We start from the raw sequence: 17,906 nt of genomic DNA, 5'->3' as shown, positions 1-17,906 counted from the left end.
TACAAAACAATTTACTTAGATCACTGCAAAATAAAATCATCTCGATTACTATTCCAACAAGTAGTATTTTCGTATTTCAACCTCTTAAACCAATTCGCATGAGACACCCAAAAAACCTGATCTATTTATATTCCCGGAGTGTCGAATCGTCCTTCCAAAATATCGGAAAAGCCAGAAAAATTTTAGGCACCTAAAACGCGCGCATCTCTTTCTCACCCCCACCACTATCCTTAGCCATATTCTCGGCGTCGGGAACGTCGCGACGGCCATACGAACGACGACGCACTGCCGAACAGCGAATCAGCGCGGTCCTGTCAAACTTCAGGCTAGTGCTCCGACCTCATATCAGTATCGAGAAAAAAATCGATCTAAAAGGGCTAAAACAACTCGAACAAAAAAAACAAATTCGATTTTAAAAATGGCTTCTTCAAGCACGGTGGCTAGAAGCTCCAAGTATAGCTACAGATCCGCAGGCCAAGCAGGTACAGCTGACGTCAGCATCGAATACAGTGCTGACTTAACTGCTCTGAGCAGGCTCGAGGTGAGATTTATTGGGACGTGATTAAAATGGTGATTGTATCGGGTTACAAGTGGCGATATAGTGCTTTTTTTTTGGTGTTAAGAAATTTTTTTGGTGAAAATTTAGTGTCAGAAATTTGGATTATTAATATGGAAAAAGGGTGTCGGTAAATTGTTTCTTTTTTCTTTAAAATTGTAATAGGGCCATAGTGGCTTGTAAACAATTTTCTAAGGTTCTGCTGATTTAAAAGATAATATGTTAAGTGAATTTCAGTATATCGTCAATTTTTTATTGTCATTTTTACTTACCTACTTTTTTGAGTAATTTATATCAGAATTTATTAGCTATTTGTTTTTGAGTTATAAAAAAATATCATCATCAATCTTTTTAAAAAAATGTTCTTTTGCTTCTTGGTCCCTTATATTTGCCTTTTCATAGATTATCTGAATATTGCATTTTTAAAATATAATAAAAATGAAAAGTTGAGGCTTTTTTAAAGATATCAGAAAGCAGTAAAAACGAGTAAAAGAAACTGAAATATTATTAAAGTTGTTAGAAAGGTTGTTAAAAATGTCAAAAAATCTAAAAAGAAGATTTTTAAATTCTTCGAAGTTTACCAAAATTGGTCCAAAAAAATATCTCCACGCATTATGTGAAAAATATTTTCTTTACCAAACGTTTAGATACTGCTCAACTTAAAAGAAAGGTTCAATTTCAAAACAATGCGTACATTTGGAAAATTTTACAGTTAATATTCTTTAAAAAAAAATGAATGTTGTTTGCCACAAAAAGGCGCTATTCCTGAGCGATCACTAAAGCATATGTTATAAATAATTTATATATAATTGAAAGTTCTGCAAAAGCTCTTTACAAAAGCTTTTGAAATAATATATAGAATACACAAGAACTCTAAATAATAAAAATATTTTTGCAGGACAAAATTCGCCTGCTGCAAGATGATCTCGAAGTAGAAAGAGAACTCAGATCTCGAGTGAGTAAAACCGATTTGAAAATTTTTGGCTTGTCAAATGACCTGTGCTAAATTTAACCGGTGTGGTATTTAGTTTGCCGCTAACCACATTTAAATTGCTATTTTTAAAATGGCTTCCCTAAATTCTTTTCTTTATCTTTTTTTGTTGCATTTAACCCGCTGCTTTAACATAATATTGCTTTTGCTTAAATTATCCAACTTGGTCGTTAAAAAAATTAAATTTGACCTCGTTAATGTGTAATGGACAAGCATGTCTCGATTTTTAAAAAAATATGTTTATTTTTTTCGAAATAGTCTCGCTATTTTTAGGTCGTACGAAAAATGAAACACAGTACGATATCAGTGAAACTGGATTGGATATGCGTGGACCGAAATCGGACGAGCACCTTGCTTGCCAAAAATTTAAAATAGAACCATTGCTAACCTCGCTGGATGGTTGATTCATTTCTCTAAAAGTGGCCCCCTGCGTAATGACTAAACGATTTAGAAAAATTAAAATAAACTTGTGATATTTTGTTTTTTTCACAAACAAAATTACTAATTGAATGTGGGCCAGTAAAGACATTTTGAAAACTGTTGGACTCATATGCGTTAATGAGAAAAACCTTCTTTTTATCCTTATTCAATTGCTGTTCTAAATTGTTAAATTCTTTTAATTTTTCAAATATTTATTTAACACTTCTTTACAAATCTCACTTTTTCTTGCAACATTTATTGATTGGATGGATAAAGCTTTGGTTCTTGTGAAATATGATTTTTAGATTCTTGTTTTTTCATTAGATAATTCGCAAAAGTTTAAGTTGACTTGAACCTTTAAATGATTCTTTTATATGAAATTGGTTTCTTTAAGGCTTCTTGAAACATCAGGCCTTTTACTTCGGATTTTTTGAGATATGTTTGATAAGTTATAGACCTAGTGAAGTTGATTCCTTTAAGTATGGTGAAATTTTAAGTTGTACTTGATTTCTTCTATAAATTCAATAATAGCGATATTAACACAAATTGTTATTGTAGGCTCTTACTTTATTAGACTAAAGCTTTCCTTAACGCTTAACAAAAGGTAATAATTATTTCTTGAATATATTTTTGGGTATTCTTGGCTTTATTTTGGGTATTTTATTCGAATATTAAATTTTTGGTATTTTATGTATTAATCATTTGTTTTTTCCAACTTTTTTTGTCTATCTTGTATATCTTTTCTGATTTAATATTAACACATTTATATTAACTGCTACTACAACTAGTTTATCTACGGTTTCTAGTTCATGAAGATTTTATTTAATTTTAAAAGAAAACGACTTAGCCTACTAATCTTTTATAATGCAACTGAATTTTTAACATTTTCTTGCAAATAACCTCAGTAGACTAGTAGTTTTACCGGCGAAGACGATATTTCTCTCTCTTTGTTTTCTCCAAATCAGCTTTTATTAAATTGTATGCAGTCGCAGCAAAATCAGCAATAAATATTCTTTCTTGATAGCTCACATCCAATGGTGCTCTTTAGTTTCCAAAGGACTTAATAGTAGACTCTTAATATCTTACTTACGATTTCTTTCTTTCACTTTCGAAATTTATTTTATAAAACCTTCTTTTCTGGCCTTTTGGTAAGTTAAATTTATTAAATGCTAATATCATTTGGCTATTTAATGATTTAAAATTTTTGTATTATTCTACTACATGCTATTTTGTTTGAAATATATGAAGGGTTCTCTAATATATATTGGTTGGAATTACACTATTCCTGCTATAGATACTTAAAGTGAGAGCCTAAATGCTTTGCTTTGTAATTTTTTCAAAATGATAAAATATTTCTAATAATGGAAAAAACTATTCTCTTTTACTGCGAGGCTTTGCCAATCATATGTTGGTTATTTTCCTTGCTTCAAAAATAATCAACTATATAATTCCTTCTCAATAAGCCAAACATAAAAGACCTAAGTAATTGATCATATTCCATGACGAAAATAGAGCGGGTAATCAAGCCTTTGCTCCATCGTATGCTGCTATTTTCAACCAAATAGACTCTTCTGTTATATATTTAATTTTATTGCCATTAAATAATAAAGGTGATAAAAAAATGTTTATAAGAGTCTTCTAACCTTTTTATGGACAGATTTGATTTGATTATTTTTATTTGATTATTTTTATTTTTAAGTAGGCTTACTGCCAATTTTGCTATTCCTTGATGATTCCTAATTATTCTTTAATATAAAGAAAAAAATAACTTAATTCTAAAATGATACATACTAAAAACCATTTAAAGATATACAGTTTTTCTTTAAAAAGAGAGAGCACTTTTAAATAAATATCTTTTTTAATGCTTGCCTATTTGCTTGTCTGCCTTACTGTATTAAATCAAATAGCTTTAGTTATTTATTCATAAATTTCTAAATTTATTTCAGATTGAAAGGGAAAAAGCTGACCTCAGCGTTCAGGTTATCCAACTGTCTGAACGTTTAGAAGAAGCCGAAGGAGGTGCCGAAAGCCAGGTAAATTTAATACCTTACAAAACTGTAAAGAACTCTAATTGACCATTTTTTTCTTTATAGTTCGAAATTAATAAAAAACGCGACACCGAACTGTTGAAACTTCGCAAACTCCTTGAGGACGTGCACATCGAGTCGGAGGAAACGGCCGCCATTTTAAAAAAGAAACACCAAGAAATCGTAGTCGACTTCCAAGACCAGATCGACACATTAGCTAAGGCTAAATCGAGGTATGCATGTTTTCGATATTTAAAAAAATCAGTGAGTTTAATAAATATTTTACATATAGGCATAATTTAAATGGGCACGGTATACCCTTTTTTATTACTGATTTGGTAGGTACAAATGAATAAATTACTAAAATATTTTTTAAGAATACAATACAGTAAATATGCTTCTAACAATTAAGTCTCTTCGACTTAGACTTGACTAGTTAGACTTGATCTACCTTCAGTTTACAGAAGCCAGAATATTACGCAGATACTTCAAAGTTCTTTTATAACTCTTAGGTAACATTTTTTAAACATACATATAGGATTAAGTGTACAAATTAGTATTATTAGGCATTCATGATTTAATAAAACATTTTTGGTGCAGAAGTAATTTATTCATATGTACTTACTAAAAATACTCAAGGAATTATGGGTTGAGTGTTCAGATCTGATTGAAAGAAATTGAAAAATTAGATAAATATTTTGCCAAAAGCTTATGCGCTCAACGGATATGTTACTATTTTTAATGATTTACATAAATGTTTTGGCAAGCAGTTAAAACATCGATGAAAACTGCCATAACGTGGGATTTATAACCGTTCATAATCTATTTTTAGTAGCTTTAAAAGAACTAAGAGTATACAGTACAGAAATAAATGTAAAAAACCCTTCATACAATACAAAGATTCTTTATTCGTTTAGGATACTTTCAAAATTTAAAATCTACATGACTATTTAAAGAGTTCTATTACACATTTAATAAAGTATAGACAATATAGTAATAAGTTTTCCTTAATATTTTCTCTACTTATATTATACTTTAGAAGTTAATTATATAGGAATTTAACTCAAATATCAAGCTGAATATCATTCCTTAGAGAAGCGACTCATCTTTTCTAGTGTTCTTTTATCATAATAATTTGTTTGCTTCTTATAGCTAGTTTTCCAGAAAATTTTCTACAGAGCTAAAGAGCTATAAAAGTTTTTTCGAAGACGACTTTCTTTAATTTTTTTTGAACAGTTTTTTGCTGGTTAGGATTATTTTTTAACAACTTAAAAATAAATAACTTATTTAAGTAGTTGGTGAATAACTTGAAGTCACAGTAAAGTCAAATAATCAAATAATGTCTAATAATAAAGTAATTTCTGTATATCAAAAAGAATAAGGTTATAAGTATGTCGATGATTAAGATTCCAAATATTGAAGGAAAGTAGCTCTAAAATTCCTTAACAGAACTATTTGCTTTGGTTAAAAATATTATAGCCACAATTTTATTGAGCAATGTTTTTTTTTGTGTTGCTGCACTTCCATGTATTACTGTACTTTTTGTTTTTATTCATTTGGATGTGCGTGGATGTTAACAAGAACAATAAACAAAAAATTTTCAAGGGAGCCTAAGAATATGAACAAACGTAAACGGTAAAAGCATCTTTAATGATTGAATTGTCGAAACAGTGGGCTGCCAAGGCAGTTGTGCATACAGGTCTCCTGATGGACCCGTCATGCCTCACCGGGGGTTACCAGAGCCCAACGGCTTTAGAGAAACCGATAAGGCTCTCTGGTCTGAAGGACTTAAAATCACTCGGTACACTGAAAGTGTTACCCAAGTATTTGAACCTGGCGCGCGTGAGTGCTGAACACTCCCCGACTACATGGTCAACGGTTTCATCCTCCTCACAGCACCATCGGCATTCCGGGTTGTCCGCAATACCGATAGTATGGAGATGGCTTCTTAAGTGCTAGTGACCGGTTAAAAGACCTGTCACTATCCGAATTTCGCGTCTTTTTAGGCGTAGTAGATTTTTGGTGAGACAGGCAGAGGGCCCACCTATGTGCGCTTTGGCCTGTCTCATACCAGGGGACTCAGTCCCATCTTTGGTGGGTCCACTTGTGACCCACCAAAGATTCATTGACGCAACCGCAACGCATTTGGCGATACCAACTATGGGTTCCGGCCCCATCGGCACATTCGCGGATCCCAGTCTGGCAAGAGAGTCCGCTTCCTCATTACCTGCATGGCCTGCGTGGCCAGGTATCTAGACGAGCTGGACCCTGCAGCCAACCTGCACCAGTTTCTTCAGGACTTTTATGCACTCTAGTACAAGCTTGGAGCTTACCTTTGCGGCCGTGATAGCCTTAATGGCAGCTCTGCTGTCCGAGCATATTTATACAACTGTATTGCGGTGTCCGCAGCTTAGGATTTTCTGTCCGCATTTTAATACAGCGAATACTTCGGCCTGGAAGACAGTGGCGTGCTTCCCCAGCGAGTATGCCCTACTGGTATGTGGGATCTTACCACAAAGCCCTGATCCAGCTCTGTTATTCATTCTGGAGCCATCTGTGTACCAGATGGTCCCCCTATTTAGCAATGCAGGTCTGTTGGAATGCTGCCACTCCTCTCTACCTGCAATGTGCGTCACGAATCCCTCGCAGTCCACAGTCACTGGAGCCATACAGTCACTGCCCATCAGAAGGAGAGGACATTCCTGTATGGCCCGTGACCAAATTTTTGCGTGACCGGTCTCGCCAGCACGTAGTTCGCCGAGGACGTATAGCCTGTATGCAGTTCTCATTGCCTCGAATTGCACAACGAGGTTCAGAGGCGGAAGGCTCAGCAGGCTTATCTTTAATGATAAAATATGGCTTAATCAAAAGAATTGTCACTTTAACTCTACTTAAATACCAATTTGACGCAAAAATTGAACGAGAATGCTGATATGGATGCTGCATGTTTTCCTCGTAACTTTTACTTTTGAGTGGTAAGAAATTTCTGCTCAAAATAAAGAATAATCATAACATCTCTTAAAAAAATGAGATGATGAAAGATAAATAATATTGACGGATGACACATGATATAAAGTTGGATTTTTCCAGGTAGTCTAAAGAATTAGACTGTATTTATTAAAATGGTGGATGATTTTACTTTTAAGTGATGAGAAACTTCTGCTTGAAATAAAGAATAATCATAACATCTTTAAAAAAAATTAGATGATGATTTTGACGGATGACACATGATATGAAGTTGGATTTTTCTAGGTAGTCTAAAGAATTAGACTTTATTTATTAAAATTGTCGATGAACCATCATGAAAAAAATGACACCAAGATATGATGGCTTCTACAATTAAACAGATGTTAGTGATAAGAAGCTAAATAAAATAACTATAATTTTGTTAAGCAAAAAACTGAAAAAGCAAGAAAGTTGAAAAATAACAATTTTTCTAAACCGTAAATCGACTAACATTAAAAAAAATATACAGCTTTAACATAAAAAAGTTACTTAGTTGTACCCCACAAAAGCGAAGGTAAACGCCTAGACGTGATACCTAGAGATGATAAATTAAACTAGATATATATGTTAAGTATTAAATTTAAAAAATGTAAATGCAACTTAGGATAATAAATTATTATAACATGTAATAAATATATTGCTCCGAGATTTTAATGGACTAACCATTTGGAAGTCTAGTATTCCCAAGAGAGACAGATACTAAAAAAATTATCCATTTTGACCAGATTATGAATGATCTTTACTTGCACATTAAAGTAGCTCATTAGAAGATACAGCTGAAAATTCACATTACTATACTGTGGCCTATTTTGTCTTAGCTAGGCGATTGCCTACATGTGACAGAGAAAAGAAGAAGAAAAGTTCTAGAGAATATGGCTAAAAATGTGCCAGGAGAACAGTTGAAAGAGATAATTATAACACTATCGACAGCAAGCCAAACTCATTACATCTAATCACAGAATCGAAAATGAAAGTAAAAGGGAAACAACAAATGAAACAGTAATAAAGCAGTAAGGAAATATGAGTAACTAGGCCAACACTGTGCCTGATGTAAATAGGACAGGTGCTAATGATAGCGCTATCTAAATAATTAAGTGCGAGCTCAAGGTAGAAATAAATATTCTCGGTAGAAAGTAAATAAACCAAGGACTTTTTGAAAAAGATTGTAATTAAATAAATAAGAAAGAAGATAATAAAGACTTGGAGTTTAAGAACATTCTATATATGAGTGAGTGAGTCTTAGTTATCCTGTTGAATTAGCACTATTTCATTTTTAAGTACATTGTCTACCCAATGTATTAATAATATAAAAAAACTTTTACGATTATATCAAATATAGTGTACGTAGAGCACAAATCCTAAATAAATTCCCTAAGTAATCAATTGTATTATTTCTCACCGAATAAGTTTTTCGCTTCACAACTTTGCCACGGTGTTCGCTTTTCGTTGGTTTTATAAATAGTTTTATCATAGCGATGGCGACCATATTTGTCCTGGATAACTGCTTTTGTTGGCCAGTCTATAGGTTTAAATTATCATTTTAAAACAATAATGAATTATTTAGCTTGCGTCAGTGATTTTACTTAGAGAAAATTTATAGGAAATATACTATGTTACTAGTTTTTATAGTAAAAAATTGGACATAAAAATAGCTTAAATTGGAATCCCATTTCCGGAATAACTCAGTAGTAATTCTAATTGCCTTAATCGTCAATAGTGATTATTCATCAAAAGACAAAATGTACCCTTAAGAGTAGTAGAGTATAATGTAATCCACATTTATAACTTACTTTACTAAATATAAAAAATTATAATAATAATAAAAAAATATAATTTTATACGGTTATATTTTTCGCATAAATTTTTAAACAAGGATATTATTTTTATATAAACAGAGATAGTTATATTTATTAGGTACTTAGAACTATTTAAAATAAACATACCTATATATAAATAAATTCTAATATAAAACAATAAATAAAATTCTTTGGTATAAACATATTGTATTTAAATATTCCATTAATTTAATTTAATATAGAGTTTTAAAATTCATGAAGATTCATTGTAATATTATTCATTGGACATTAATGAGATATTCCAGGAATATTTTGTCTTTACAAGAGGAGTCAATTTAAAAATGTACTAACCTAAATAAATTAATTACTTTATAGATCCTTCCAAGAAAAAAGTAAATCAAATAGGTTAATAAGTTATTATAGGCAAGTAGTAAATATAAATAGTTTGTTTTAATTTCTTTTAATTTATATCAGTTATATCACTATCCAGAACTGTCAGCTTAAAACTTATTTCATTCTCCACACGTGTTTCACCAACAATGTTAGAACATGTTTTAAATACTGGTTACTTTGTAGAAATAGAGAACTTAAGAAAAGATTACTTAAACCAGTTAATAACAATTAAATGCGTACAAAAAATTAGCAAAATTTAAAAATTAAAATCATTCGTAAGAGGGGTAAAGGTTCAATATTTTATAGTCAAATGTATAGTTTACTAAGCATTTAAGATTTGTTCAGCCATGCTTCATTGGATTTTCCGCTCTATTAGTTAAAAATTTTAGTATATAAGTCCACTTGTAAGGAGTATTACTTTATCTTAATTTTCGTCCGGAGATGCTAACGTTGTTAGCGAAATGTGTCGAGAATAAATTAAAGAGTTTTGGTTAGTGATAAAACTGTTTTGTAATTTTTATACTAAAGGCTCCAACCATAGTCTTTTAAAAATAAAAACAAACTGATATATACTATACATTTATAAAACATTAATGATATATCTCAAGATGCTTTATGTAAATAAGGAGAATAGATGGAAAGGACTATTTTATGTTAACCTTATTATCTCTATATACTTTCACAGTAATTAATTAAATGTTGTGTAAAGAGGTTATTTTAATACATATTATATACTCAATAAACCTAATAGTATGTTTATCTAAATTCTTTTCAGTTTGATATAAAGCTCATAAAAAGAAAGACCTGAATGACACCCAAGGAAAAAATATACAAATTAACATATTTATGTGATTTTCGGTGTCCAGGAATAACCTTAAACATGGCGAGAGTATTTTTGGAAAGCAAATAAACAGCTTTAAAGCAACCCGTGTTCTAGTTATTGGAATATTTCGTTTAAAAATAGATTCTAAATGAGGTCCTTATTTTGTACAAATTTTAACTTTTTATTAGAAACTTTTTTTATCCTGTAGTCCGAATCAGGTTTAGGAGTCAAGTTTGAGTAACTAAAAGTTTACTGGATCTGATGGCATTTTTTCTAGGTTGTTTCTTCTTTTATTTGATAATTTTCGCTTAGATGCTTAGGCATTTCTCCTTGCCTAAAGAGGACAATGTTATCCTATTATACAAGAGTGCTGTTTTGGATAATCCTTGCAATTTTGGCCTTATCTTTATTTTATCTACTCTCCTCAAAATTGTTAAACGCTTTTGTCACTAAAATCAGATTGATGTTCTTTTTACAATAAAATTTGATAAGTAATGATGCTTATAACTTATGTAAGAATTAGCTTTAGTTATAACCTAATAAAGGAATAATTTTTTTAGTTTCTTAAAAAAGTAAGTGCATTTCTTTAACTACACGAATTGTAGCGGCAGCAGTGTTTTGTAATCATATCCAAGACTTCTAATTGTATGGATCAAGGAATAATGTTGTCCCTTATGACTAAGTATGAGGTGTGATCAAAAACTATGGTGAATTTTCAAATTTAACGGGCTACATCCGTTCGATCTTCGATTATTTTATTTACTGATATGTTATACTGGTACACTTATCTTGAGCATATGTCCGAAATTTCAGATGTATAGCATGTTTAGCATGTTAGAAGTATTTTACGTGCCCCAAGATTTTCTGCAGTCGCAAAACATGGATAAAAGAGTTTGCTATAAATTTTGTGTGAAAAATGGAATGTAGTGCTCCAAAGCACTTCATGTCAATGAAAGGACGGCGTTTTACAATGATTGAGGAGATAGAGACGGCATTGAAGGAGGAGCTGATCAGGATCATAAAAAATGCTTTTTTGTAATGCTTTGAAAATTGGAAAAAGCGGTGGCATAAGTATATGATATCCCAGGGGGATAACTTTGAAGGGGACAAAATAGAAACTGACAAATAAATAAATATTAAAAAAAAATAAAAATGTACCTTATTTTTTTATCACATCTTGTATAGCTTCAGAAATCTAGCTTTACCGTGGCTTCACTCGTAATTATTCAATTCCTTTCAAAACTTTTCTTGTCCAAAATTGTTGAATCATAAGAGAGTTTTTTTGTAAACGATAGCAACATCGATGGTCTGATGTTTAATAGACAAATTCCATTGCAAAAAAAGACTGTTGTAAATTTTACAGGGAAACTCTATAGATACTTGTCTAGGGTTTGAGACTATATTTTAAACTATGCGTAAAGACTTTCTTTAGAATGTTTAATACCTTAAAGAAAGGATAGGATGACATTTCTTGTGTTAGGATAGTTTTATACTGAATATAAACATTTATATATTTGTTTTTATTGTTGACATTGCTAACAATCTTTTTTATTTTTTTTCTACTTAATATAATACATTTCATTTTTTCAATATAGCTTACCATGTAATAATTAACTTTCATTCTTCTAAAAAATGATTAGTTTTCTAGATTTAAAAGTGCTTTAACCCAAGATAGTATATCTTACGAAACATAGTACATTTATACACTTGTTTCACTTTCTCCTTGTATTAGCCAACCACTAGAATACAAGATCTGTTACAAATAACAATAATAAGAATTTCGCTATATAAGCCAAAAGTATTTTAATCAAATTAATTTTATTTTCAGGGCTGAAAAAGAAAAATCCAAATTTCAATCCGAAGTATACGAATTGCTTGCCCAAGTAGAAAGTATAAACAAGGAACGTTTGGTATCTGTCAAACATGCCGAAAGGTTGGAAGTTACCATCAATGAACTTAACATCAGAATTGAAGAGCTTAACCGCACCGTTGTCGACATCACCTCACACAAGCAACGTTTGTCTGTTGAAAATTTGGAACTTACCAAGGAAGTTCAAGATATCAAGGTAAGACTAAATTCAAAAGTACAATTCAAAATATTTTTACTTATATTGGGGAGGTTGAAGACATTAATTTAAAATTCTTATTAGGTATTTGAATCTTGAATCTACTTTTTATGACTTAAAATCATCATTTAATTATTCAAAATTTCAATTTCATTCCTCAAAAGTAGTGTGAAGTTAAGGCGAAATTGGTACCACTACGATGGCATTAGAGCATTTAAACATAAAAACCATTAATTTTAAGCAAAAAGTTATTCTATTACTTAATAACAAACATTTTTCCTCATTTATTGTGAATTCGTAACGAGCCCTGGATTGAGTTTTCTCATAGAGATTCAATAAGATCTGCTTTAATCGTTTTATGATTATGATCAAATATTTTCTTGAACAGTAATCTCAGTACATAAAAACTATCTTAGTATCAAAGTCTATCTGCATTTTTACTGTTCTTCTATAACATTCATTAAGTAAAAAAAATCTAAGAATGCAAATCTTCTAGGAATTCAATTCACAACAGGAAAGAAGTACGCACTATTTATACAGATGACCTTTATTTTAAATATATTATAATCAATATATGGTGTTACCCTTTGGCTCTATGAGGAGGGGGAAGGTTTGAAAGCTACATTCAAGAAATAATAATACCAGAGACTACACCAAGCATAACCAGTTATTTTGGTTTGGTTATTTAAAATTATTTTAACAGAATCTTCAGGCACCTTTTATTCTTATAATCATCAATACAAATTAACTGTCAATAAATTATGTTCATAGCCTGTACTGTTACTGCATAGTAGTTGACCAAAGGAAGAGAAAGGATACTCAAAGTCAAATTCTCACAAATCAAGCATCTATTAATAACGGTACACGATGTTGTAGACATATTATATTTTATTTATGTTATTAAGGGCAGTGTGTAGTTTTTATATTTAGATGAGGTCTGATGATGCCCTAATGAGGAGAAACGCGTAACCTTTTAATAGGTGCTTGATTTGTGAGACTTTGACTTTGAGTATACTTTATTTTTCTTTGGCCATATATGTCTCTTTGAGAATAATGGTGATTATTTTGAATTGCATAGGAGTTATTATTTTTTAGTTTTAAATTACAATTTTCTCAGTGAAGTTGTTACTATTAAGACTTTCTGCTCTGCAACTTCAAAAAAATGTTTAGTATACAAGATAATTTATTTTCCTTGGGTTCGGAAATATCCAATGTATATTAATATTCATATAGTCTCTATGTATTAATATGCAATAGAATATTAATATTACATGCAAAATCTTAATGAATGCGAGACCGATAATGCCTAATCGATTCTTTAATTCCCCACTGGCGCTTGCCGGAATTGTAATACGCTGCACATCTCTAGCTTATTTATGATTAATTTGAGTTGTTTTCTAGTTAGTAAAGAAAGTTCAGGACAAGCGGTATCGTTTCATTTTTAACTTGTGACCTAGATTTGTTATTGCAAGTTTACTTTTGATTGCTACACTTAAATTAGCTGGACGTATATATACAAAAGCCTATAAAATATGTTATTCTACTTTCTGTTTGCTATTTTTCATTTCTAATAGTAATAGTAGGTGAATTAATCAAGACATTCTCTGGGTTGTTTTTTCACTCCACACTTTTAACCTAAGATTAGACATTATCCCAATCGAGATGTTTAAGGCCTTCTTAAGCAGTTGTCGCACTAATCCAAAACTTTTCCGCTTTAGACGACTTTAAGAATTTATAGATCTTTCAAAGATGTACATTTTTCACCCCCATAGGGTCTTCGAAAAATTCTCCAATTCTATTCAAGTCTAATAAGTTATATGAAGAATGTTTTATATCGTTCTTTCAATAAAGTATTTTCGTTATAAATTTAATATATTTATATGTCCATCCCTACATGCTTTGCAATAAACTTTAATTTTGATCTATTTATGAAACAGAATAAGATATCTCTGGGATACTTAATTTTTCTATGTTGATTACTCCAATTTGTTGTTTTCTAGTTGATATATCCTTAAATTGTGAATTGTCAAAACAGTGGGCTGCCAAGGCAGTTGTGCATATAGGTCTCCTGATAAACCCGTCATGCCCCACGGCCAGAGAGCCCAACGGCCTACCAGAGAAATCGATAAGGCTCTCTGGTCTGAAGGACTTAAAGTCACTCGGTACACTGAAAGTGTTACCCAAGTATTTGAACCTGGCGCGGGTAAGTGCTGTGCACTCCCCGACTATATGGTCAACAATTTCATCCTCCTTACAGCACCATCGGCATTCCGGGTTGTCCGCAATACCGATAGTATGGAGATGGCTTCTTAAGTGCCAGTGACTGGTAAAAAGACCTGTCACTAGCCGAATATCGCGTCTTTTTAAGGGTAGTACATTTTTGGTGAGATAGGCAGAGGGCACACCTATGTGCGCTTTGGCCTGTCTCATACCAGGGGACTCAGTCCATCTTCGGTGGGTTCGCTTGTCCAGCAGACCCTTCTTGCATTTGGCGATACCAACTATGGGTTCCGGCCCCATCGGCACATTCGCGGATCCCAGTCTGGCAAGAAAGTCCTCATTACCTGCATGGCCTGCGTGGTCAGGTATCCAGACGAGCTGGACCCTGCAGCCAACCTGCACCACTTTTTTCAGGACTTTTATGCACTCTAGTACAAGCTTGGAGTTTACCTTTACAGCCGTGATAGCCTTAATGGCAGCTCTGCTGTCCGAGCATATTGATACGACTGTATTGCGGTGTCCGCAGCTTAGGATTTTCTGTCCGCATTTTAATACAGCGAACACTTCGGCCTGGAAGACAGTGGCGTACTTCCCCAGCGAGTATGCCCTACTGGTATGTGGGATCCTACCACAAAGCCCTGATCCAGCTCTGTTATTCATTCTGGAGCCATCTCTGTGTACCAGATTTTCCACCTATTTAGCAATGCAGGTCTGTTGGAATGCTGCCACTCCTCTTTACCTGCAATGTGCGTCAGGAATCCCTCGTAGTCCACAGTCATCGGAGCCATGCAGTCACTGCCCATCGGAAGGAGAGAACATTCCTGTATGGCCTGTGACCCAATTTGTGACCGGTCTCGCTAGCACGTAGTTCGCCGGGGACGTATAGCCTGTATGCAGTCCTTATTGCCTCGAATTGCACAACGAGTTCCAGAGGCGGAAGGCTCAGCAGAGTCTCAAGCGCTCTAGTTGGCGCCGTCCGCATGGAACCCGTTATGCTGAGATATGCAAGATGTGGGACTCTGTCCAGTTGAGCACGAATTTTCGCTTTCTCCGTATATGGCCACCAAATGATAGCCCAGTATGTGAGAAGAGGTCTCACAATGCGCAAGTAGATCCAGTGGAGGATCTTAGGAGACAGACTCCAGGTATTGCCGAAAGCCCGCCTGCAGGCCCATAGCGCGCAGGTGGCGTTCTTTATTCTGGTGTCTGCATGATCGTACCAGGAGAGTTTGGGATCTAACTTGATTCCCAGGAATCGAACTGTCCTGAAGTAATGCAGCTGCATGCCACCTAGAGATATAACAGGGGGCGTGCCAGAGTTACGTCTCCTCGTGAATAGTAGGAGCTCTGCTTTTTTGGGGTTAAGCCTGAGACCCCCCCGAGAGGCACCATATGTCCACCATACGCAAGGCTCTCATCATGAAGCTCCGCATTGAGACGGCGTCTTTCCCTGGGCAAAGGATTACTAGATTATTAGCGTAGGCCTGTGTGTATAGGCCAGCATTGTTTAAAAGATTTATCAGGCTGTCGACCACAAGGCACCACAAGATAGGGGACAATACTCCTCCCTGCGGACAGCCCCTAGCCGCTAACGTTTCGACAATCTCGTTGTTGAGCTCTATCCAGCTAACTAAACCGGGTTCTGAGCCGTGGCTCTCGAGTGCCTAGCAGATTAATGCGAAAGGGGTGTTGCTGTCTTTAGATATATCTTTTTTATTAAGTCAAGAGACATCTGTAAGTGTAGTTTTTTTCCAGCAGGATAGTTGTCTTTAGTAGACCCTACACTCTTTTTAAATATTTTGGCATAACTACTTACAATTCAAATTTAAAAACGTCCACTTTAGTAGTATTTTTCCTTCTATATGCTCATAGATACTCGTTTAAATATTATTTTAAAACATATTATTCGTTAATTAGTTTTAATTAGTTTTATAATTTAATACAAAAATTTGTTCAATCCTAATGGTAATTTAGTTTGGTATTATTAAAATTATATTTGTTTCTAGGTTACCCTTGAAAACGCGAACTACCTGAAATCTCAACTTGCTAGCCAACTGGAAGACGCTCGCCGTCGCGCTGAAGATGACGAAAGGAGGAGATCCCTGCTGGAGGCTCAACTGCACCAGGTCGAAATTGAATTAGACACCATCAGGGTTCAACTTGAAGAAGAAAGTGAAGCCAGGTTAGATTTGGAAAGGCAATTAGTTAAATCGCAAGGAGAAGTTCAGGTAAGCAAAGCTTAAAAGCAGTTTGAGAAGACACTAACGACTGATTTGGTTGTAGGTTTGGAAATCCAAATTCGAAACCGAAGCAGCTGCTCGCGCTGAAGAGGTTGAAGAACTCCGTCGTAAGTTCAACGCTCGTCTCCAAGAACAAGAAGAGCACATTGAAGCTCTCTTGGTTAAGGTTAATAACTTGGAGAAACAGAAGTCTCGTCTTCAGTCTGAAGTTGAAGTGCTCATCATTGACTTGGAGAAGGCTAACAACACTGCTAGGTAATAACCTTGTTTTTTTACGAGGTTTAATGTACTATATGTTAAATACATTTTAGAGAGCTCCAGAAACGTGTAGAGCAATTGGAAAGGATTAACATCGATCTGAAGAGCAGATTAGACGAGACTGTGCAACTGTATGAACAAAGCCAGAGAGATCTTAGAAATAAGGTAACTGAACTTCAACGTACTGTTCATGAATTGGACAAGACCAGAGAACTCAAAGACGCTTTAGCTAGGGAGAACAAGAAATTGGCTGGTAAGGTTTTTTTTTTATTTTAATATTATAATTATTAACTTATTAGTGAACAAAGGTATGTTTGGTTTGGTCTAACCATTTCTTAAATGATTTTATAAAGTGAGGGACTTAATTAACATTTCTTTAATCGATCTTCACTGATGGTTCCTACAGCACAATGGTTTTTGTTCGATAATAAGGTAAACCAGTAAGAAAAATGTCAAAGTAACCTTAAATCCTTGATTTTCTGGTACACTAACCTGTTCTAGTAGAAATATCACAGCGTCACCACCCAAACCAATGTTTTTTGTTTATTCGTATTTTTTTTCCTCGATGTACCTCAAACCCGTACATGTAACTATTACTGGAACATAAATCCTAATTTTTGTGGTCAAGTCTTATGGGTTTTGACTTCATGAACTGTTTTGCCTAATGCTCGTAATAAGGTACTGTGCTTTCATCAACTGAAAGGTGTTCATCTGGTCCTCCATGTGATCTGAAACTTTACCAAGCATTTCAAGGAGTGGTCGCAATTGTAAAGTACCATTAAATAGCAGTATACCATTGAAATTAATTAATTTTAATATTATCTCAAAACATTTCAACCGCATACTATTCAGAACTATTTTTAGAAGATCATTTTCATTTGACCTCGTCTGTAGATTCGTTGACGACGAATCCACTAATGAGTTAATAATGACATAGATTTAATTGCAATTTTTTATTTTAAGATGATTTGGGAGATGCCAAGACTACCATCACTGAACTTACCAGAAGATTGCATGAGATGGAACTTGAACTCCGTCGTCTTGAGAATGAGCGTGATGAACTTACTGCTGCCTACAAGGAAGCTGAAGCGGTAAGTTGGCAATTATATG

General features: G+C 33.5%; 1 protein-coding gene across 2 annotated transcripts in view; it reads left to right on the top strand.

The window, feature by feature from the left end:
- Positions 1–258: 258 nt before the first annotated feature.
- LOC126750427 (paramyosin, long form-like) overlaps positions 259–17,906 on the top strand; it is a 30,519-nt gene continuing 12,871 nt past the window's right edge. The window contains exons 1-9 of one of the 2 annotated variants that reach the window (XM_050460055.1): positions 259–541; positions 1,455–1,511; positions 3,914–4,000; positions 4,061–4,227; positions 11,841–12,078; positions 16,305–16,526; positions 16,582–16,793; positions 16,850–17,049; positions 17,760–17,887. In XM_050460055.1, coding sequence (XP_050316012.1) covers positions 419–541; positions 1,455–1,511; positions 3,914–4,000; positions 4,061–4,227; positions 11,841–12,078; positions 16,305–16,526; positions 16,582–16,793; positions 16,850–17,049; positions 17,760–17,887 — 1,434 coding nt within the window. In that variant the 5' untranslated portion in view covers positions 259–418. The remainder of the gene's footprint in view (positions 542–1,454; positions 1,512–3,913; positions 4,001–4,060; positions 4,228–11,840; positions 12,079–16,304; positions 16,527–16,581; positions 16,794–16,849; positions 17,050–17,759; positions 17,888–17,906) is intronic. The other variant, XM_050460061.1, reaches the window with a different exon arrangement.

Source organism: Anthonomus grandis, chromosome 1 (assembly GCF_022605725.1).
Source record: "Anthonomus grandis grandis chromosome 1, icAntGran1.3, whole genome shotgun sequence".
NCBI classification, from domain to species: Eukaryota; Metazoa; Arthropoda; class Insecta; order Coleoptera; family Curculionidae; genus Anthonomus; species Anthonomus grandis.
Note: the sequence above shows the minus strand (reverse complement) of the source record. Positions and strands in the feature narration are given on the sequence as shown.